This window comes from Musca vetustissima, unplaced genomic scaffold, assembly GCF_032173495.1.
Source record: "Musca vetustissima isolate MV318-11 ecotype Yass unplaced genomic scaffold, APGP_CSIRO_Mvet_v1 utg2483, whole genome shotgun sequence".
Lineage (NCBI taxonomy): Eukaryota > Metazoa > Arthropoda > Insecta > Diptera > Muscidae > Musca > Musca vetustissima.
Genome location: NW_026886224.1, coordinates 27,269 through 33,983, shown reverse-complemented (window position 1 = coordinate 33,983; position 6,715 = coordinate 27,269). Strand labels below are relative to the sequence as shown.

The 6,715-nt window shown below is 36.7% G+C and overlaps 1 protein-coding gene across 1 annotated transcript; it reads right to left on the bottom strand.

Annotated features, from left to right (window-relative positions):
• Positions 1 to 296: 296 nt before the first annotated feature.
• Positions 297 to 5,281, bottom strand: LOC133333745 (alpha-tocopherol transfer protein-like). Its single transcript, XM_061542036.1, has 5 exons — positions 5,007 to 5,281; positions 4,846 to 4,953; positions 4,647 to 4,791; positions 507 to 720; positions 297 to 451 (listed from the first exon to the last, which is right to left on the bottom strand). The coding sequence occupies exons 1-5, from the start codon at positions 5,279 to 5,281 to the stop codon at positions 297 to 299; spliced, it is 897 nt and encodes a 298-aa protein (XP_061398020.1).
• Positions 5,282 to 6,715: the final 1,434 nt, after the last annotated feature.

Below are 6,715 nucleotides of genomic sequence, written 5' to 3'. Positions count from 1 at the left end.
TCTTCAATTCAGCCTGGCTGAATAAGAGTTTCTATAGAAAATCTTCAATTCAGCCTGGCTGAATAAGAGTTTCTATAGAAAATCTTCAATTCAGCCTGGCTGAATAAGAGTTTCTATAGAAAATCTTCAATTCAGCCTGGCTAAATTTGTATATAATTCACTATACAACAAAATATGTTCTAATTTTTTATAATTAGATCGAGATTTTATATATATATTTTTTTAAAATAGATTGCTAACACCAAAATTAGTTACAGGAAATACATAACGATACCATCCTTATTGACATATCATCATCAATCTATATCCAATTTCTTGAAATTGCCTTCAATACCAAATAAATCGGATGCGTTTTTTGGCTTGCCTGGGCGTAACTTTTCATTAATGCGACGACTGTGATCATATTCCATAACATCCTGTCGGTTATTACGCAGCTTATCGTAATAAATCTCTGTAAGTACAGATAATCATTTCCGGATTTTTTAAATGTAAACCAGAAGACGTACCTCTTAAATCCTTGGAGTGTTTTTCCTTGCCACCATTATCCGCCGGCATTATTTCATGTGGTACAAATTTATAGAAATTGTCCATATTACTATGGACATAGAACATATCGAGGAGGTCCTTTTTCATAAATGGTGTCATAATGGCCAATAATTTATCGATAAATGGTACAATGTTGATGAAGTGTACACCCACAAGACGGGCAGGAAGTGCTTCCTAGATGAAATAAATAATACAATTAACAAAACATAATATTCAGCTGTATACAATCGGAGATATTCTAATGGAAATCTTATTCATCAGGGCTGAATTAAAGATTTCCTATAAGAAACCTTATTCAGCAGGGCTAAATTGAACCTTATTCAGCCAGGCTGAATTGAAGATTTCCTATAGAAAACCTTATTCAGCCAGGCTGAATTGAAGATTTCCTATAGAAAACCTTATTCAACCAGGCTGAATTGAAGATTTCCTATAGAAAACCTTATTCAGCCAGGCTGAATTGAAGATTTCCTATAGAAAACCTTATTCAGCCAGGCTGAATTGAAGATTTCCTATAGAAAACCTTATTCAGCCAGGCTGAATTGAAGATTTCCTATAGAAAACCTTATTCAGCCAGGCTGAATTGAGATTTCCTATAGAAACTCTTATTCAGCGAGGCTGAATTGAAGATTTCCTATAGAAAACCTTATTCAGCCAGGCTGAATTAAAGATTTCCTATAGAAAACCTTATTCAGCCAGGCTGAATTGAAGATTTCCTATAGAAAACCTTATTCAGCCAGACCGAATTGAAGATTTCCTATAGAAAACCTTATTCAGCCAGGCCGAATTGAAGATTTCCTATAGAAAACCTTATTCAGCCAGGCCGAATTGAAGATTTCCTATAGAAAACCTTATTCAGCCAGGCCGAATTGAAGATTTCCTATAGAAAACCTTATTCAGCCAGGCTGAATTGAAGATTTCCTATAGAAAACCTTATTCAGCCAGACTGAATTGAAGATTTCCTATAGAAAACCTTATTCAGCCAGGCTGAATTGAAGTTTTCCTATAGAAAACCTTATTCAGCCAGGCTGAATTGAAGATTTCCTATAGAAAACCTTATTCAGCCAGGCTGAATTGAAGATTTCCTATAGAAAACCTTATTCAGCCAGGCTGAATTGAGATTTCCTATAGAAACTCTTATTCAGCGAGGCTGAATTGAAGATTTCCTATAGAAAACCTTATTCAGCCAGGCTGAATTAAAGATTTCCTATAGAAAACCTTATTCAGTCAGGCTGAATTGAAGATTTCCTATAGAAAACCTTATTCAGCCAGACCGAATTGAAGATTTCCTATAGAAAACCTTATTCAGCCAGGCCGAATTGAAGATTTCCTATAGAAAACCTTATTCAGCCAGGCCGAATTGAAGATTTCCTATAGAAAACCTTATTCAGCCAGGCTGAATTGAAGATTTCCTATAGAAAACCTTATTCAGCCAGGCTGAATTGAAGATTTCCTATAGAAAACCTTATTCAGCCAGACTGAATTGAAGATTTCCTATAGAAAACCTTATTCAGCCAGGCTGAATTGAATATTTCCTATAGAAAAACTTACCCATCCAGGCTGAATTAAAGATTTCCTATAGAAAAACTTACCCAGCCAGGCTGAATTGAAGATTTCCTATAGAAAACCTTACCCAGCAAGGCTGAATTGAAGATTTCCTATAGAAACCCTTATTCAGCTAGGCTAAATTGAAGATTTCCTATAGAAAACCTTATTCAGCCAGGCTGAATTGAAGATTTCCTATAGAAAACCTTATTCAGCCAGGTTGAATTGAAGATTTTCTATAGAAAACCTTCTTCAGTCAGGTTGAATTGAAGATTACCTATAGAAAACCTTATTCAGCCAGGCTGAATTTAAGATTTCCTATAGAAAACCTTATTCAGACAGGCTGAATTGAAGATTTCCTATAGCAAAACTTATTCAGGCAGGCTGAATTGAAGATTTCCTATAGAAAACCTTATTCTGCCAGGCTGAATTGAAGATTTGCTTTAGAAAACCTTATTCAGCCAGGCTGAATTGAAGTTTTCACATATAAAATTTGGAAATTAAGGGACAACCATTGGCTGAATATTTCATACCTGCAAATAGAACAGAAACTTCTTCATTTGTAGTATGCCGATTCGGGCAATGTGTCCCAGTGTACATCCAGTAAAATCTATCACAAAAATAACTCCTGGTAGCACTCCCACCTCTTGAAGATAAATGTCTTGGATAAGACAGTATCTGAAAATAGAATTATTTACTTCGAACCCCATTTAATGTCACGACCATACTCACAGTTTTATGGAATCGGCAAAACTAAAATTTGATGAATCCATATCGATAAGTTTCCCTATAAGTATGCCGTAACCTTCCGGAGTCCTTCGAGGAAAAGGAAAACAGGCCCTGAAAATCAAAGAATTACTAAAATTCTATTTTCTGTTGTATTTGAAGCCTACACCGTTCTCATGGCTCGTTTCAAGTCCTGCCGTTCTACATCCAAATTCCCAAAGAAATCATCAACATGGGTGCGACAGGTCAAATAGGTATCTATCACCTGTTTGGTATATTCCGTACTGCATTTACAGGCATAGTAGAATAACATAACCTCCTGGGCAGTCAGCTTGGGCATGTGGGGTTGAGCATGGATCCATTGAAGTAATTTTTCAATTTCTACCGCTTGGAGTTCAGGGTAGCGGCTGTACTGATCTTCCAATTTAAATAAATCCCACATAGCTTGGTTTAGATAGAATTTCCGATTTTGATCTGTGTTGGATATTAACGTTCCAGGCGTTTAACTGTAATTGAATGTAAAATGTATTGATGATCTGTAATAAGGTTGTGAATTTGTTCTATTGTTCCGCCAACAACCGCATTGTTTTAATAATGGCTGTCAATCAAAGCTGTCTAATGGTGATGCATGTTTTGACTGTAATTGTAGGTTTTAGGGGGTTTGCGTGCTGTTGTGCTCTTTTTTCAGTGTGACGTTATGAAATTAAATGGGAAGAATATGACTTTGGATTCTTCAGCCTGGCTGAATAAGGTTTTCTATAGGAAATCTTCAATTCAGCCTGGCTGAATATAGTTTTCTATAGGAAATCTTCAATTCAGCCTGGCTGAATATAGTTTTCTATAGGAAATCTTCAATTCAGCCTGGCTGAATAAGGTTTTCTATAGGAAATCTTCAATTCAGCTTGGCTGAATAAGGTTTTCTATAGGAAATCTTCTATTCAGACCGGCTGATTAAGGTTTCCTATAGGAAATTTTCTGTTCAGACCGGCTGATTAAGGTTTCCTATAGGAAATCTTCAATTCAGCCTGGCTGAATAAGGTTTCCTATAGGAAATCTTCAATTCAGCCTGGCTGAATAAGGTTTCCTATAGGAAATCTTCAATTCAGCCTGGCTGAATAAGGTTTCCTATAGGAAATCTTCAATTCAGCCTGGCTGAATAAGGTTTCCTATAAGAAATCTTCAATTCAGCCTGGCTGAATAAGGTTTCCTATAGGAAATCTTCAATTCAGCCTGGCTGAATAAGGTTTCCTATAGGAAATCTTCAATTCAGCCTGGCTGAATAAGGTTTCCTATAGGAAATCTTCAATTCAGCCTGGCTGAATGAGGTTTTCTATAAGAAATCTTCAATTCAGCCTGGCTGGATAAGGTTTCATATAGGAAATCTGCAATTCAGCCCGGCTGAATAAGGTTTCCTATATGAAACCTTATCCAGCCAGGCTGAATTGAAGATTTCTTATAGAAAACCTTATTCAGCCAGGCTGAATTGAAGATTTCCTATAGAAAACCTTATTCAGCCAGGTTGAATTGAAGATTTTCTATAGAAAACCTTCTTCAGTCAGGTTGAATTGAAGATTACCTATAGAAAACCTTATTCAGCCAGGCTGAATTTAAGATTTCCTATAGAAAACCTTATTCAGACAGGCTGAATTGAAGATTTCCTATAGCAAAACTTATTCAGGCAGGCTGAATTGAAGATTTCCTATAGAAAACCTTATTCTGCCAGGCTGAATTGAAGATTTGCTTTAGAAAACCTTATTCAGCCAGGCTGAATTGAAGTTTTCACATATAAAATTTGGAAATTAAGGGACAACCATTGGCTGAATATTTCATACCTGCAAATAGAACAGAAACTTCTTCATTTGTAGTATGCCGATTCGGGCAATGTGTCCCAGTGTACATCCAGTAAAATCTATCACAAAAATAACTCCTGGTAGCACTCCCACCTCTTGAAGATAAATGTCTTGGATAAGACAGTATCTGAAAATAGAATTATTTACTTCGAACCCCATTTAATGTCACGACCATACTCACAGTTTTATGGAATCGGCAAAACTAAAATTTGATGAATCCATATCGATAAGTTTCCCTATAAGTATGCCGTAACCTTCCGGAGTCCTTCGAGGAAAAGGAAAACAGGCCCTGAAAATCAAAGAATTACTAAAATTCTATTTTCTGTTGTATTTGAAGCCTACACCGTTCTCATGGCTCGTTTCAAGTCCTGCCGTTCTACATCCAAATTCCCAAAGAAATCATCAACATGGGTGCGACAGGTCAAATAGGTATCTATCACCTGTTTGGTATATTCCGTACTGCATTTACAGGCATAGTAGAATAACATAACCTCCTGGGCAGTCAGCTTGGGCATGTGGGGCTGAGCATGGATCCATTGTTGTAATTTTTCAATTTCTTCCGCTTGGAGTTCAGGGTAGCGGCTGTACTGATCTTCCAATTTAAATAAATCCCACATGGTTTGGTTTAGATTGAATTTCCGATTTTGATCTGTGTTGGGTATTAACGTTCCAGGCGTTTAACTGTGATTGAATGTAAAATGTATTGATGATCTGTAATAAGGTTGTGAATTTGTTCTATTGTTCCGCCAACAACCGCATTGTTTTAATAATGGCTGTCAATCAAAGCCGTCTAATACTGATGCATGCTCTGACTCTAATTGTAGGCTTTAGGGGGTTTGCGTGCTGTTGTGCTCTTTTTTCAGTGTGACGTTATGAAATTAAATGGGAAGCATGTGATTTTGGATAGTTCTGTTGAGTCATATAACGTTATTAAGCCCTAAGTAGAATAGATGTTCTATAGAAAACCATATTTATCTATAGGAAATTTTCTGTTCAGACCGGCTGATCCTATCTTCAATTCAGCCTGGCTGAATAAGGTTTCCTAATGGTAAACTTCAATTCAGCCTGGCTGAATAAGGTTTCCTATAGGAAATCTTCAATTCAGCCCGGCTGAATAAGGTTTCCTATAGGAAATCTTCAATTCAGCCCGGCTGAATAAGGTTTCCTATGAGAAATCTTCAATTCAGCCCGGCTGAATAAGGTTTCCTATAGGAAATGTTCAATTCAGCCTGGTTGAATAAGGTTTTCTATAGGAAATCTTCAATTCAGCCCTTCTGAATAAGGTTTTCTATAGGAAATCTTCAATTCAGCCTGGCTGAATAAGGTCTTCTATAGGAAATCTTCAATTCATCCTGGCTGAATAATAAGGTTTCCTATAGGAAATCTTTAATTCAGCTTGGCTGAATAAGGTTTTCTATAGGAAATCTTCAATTCAGCCTGGCTGAATAAGGTTTCCTATAGGAAATCTTCAATTCAGCCTGGCTGAATAAGGTTTCCTATAGGAAATCTTCAATTCTGCCCGGCTGAATAAGGTTTCCTATAGGAAATCTTCAATTCTGCCCGGCTGAATAAGGTTTCCTATAGGAAATCTTCAATTCTGCCCGGCTGAATAAGGTTTCCTATAGGAAATCTTTAATTCAGACTGGCTGAATAAGTTTTCCTATAGGAAATCTTTAATTCAGCCTGGCTGAATAAGTTGTTCTATAGGATATCTTTAATTCAGCCTGGCTGAATGGGGTTTTCTATAGGAAATCTTCAATTCAGCCTGGCTGAATAAGGTTTCCGATAGGAAATCTTCAATTCAGACTGGCTGAATAAGGTTTTCTATAAGAGATCTTCAATTCAGCCTGGCTGAATAAGGTTTCCTATAGGAAATCTTCCATTTAGCCCGGTTGAATGAGGTTTCCTATAGGAAATCTTCAATTTAAGCCCGTTAGAACAGTTTCCATACACCCGTTAGCCTTAATTTCCCTTTTCTAAGCTTCTCTAATCCGCCAAACTCTCGATTTTATTTTATTCTCTTTCGCTTTTCATTTGTTTTATGGAGCAAA

Excerpts from the sequence above, each read along its gene's own strand:
- LOC133333745 (XM_061542036.1), bottom strand. The coding sequence starts at position 5,281 with ATGTGGGATTTATTTAAATTGGAAGATCAGTACAGCCGCTACCCTGAA. Across the intron at positions 4,954-5,006 it reads AAACGAGCCATGAGAACGGT|GGCCTGTTTTCCTTTTCCTC; the intron begins GTAGGCTTCAAA and ends TTTGATTTTCAG. Across the intron at positions 721-4,646 it reads AGTTTCTGTTCTATTTGCAG|GAAGCACTTCCTGCCCGTCT; the intron begins GTATGAAATATT and ends TATTTCATCTAG.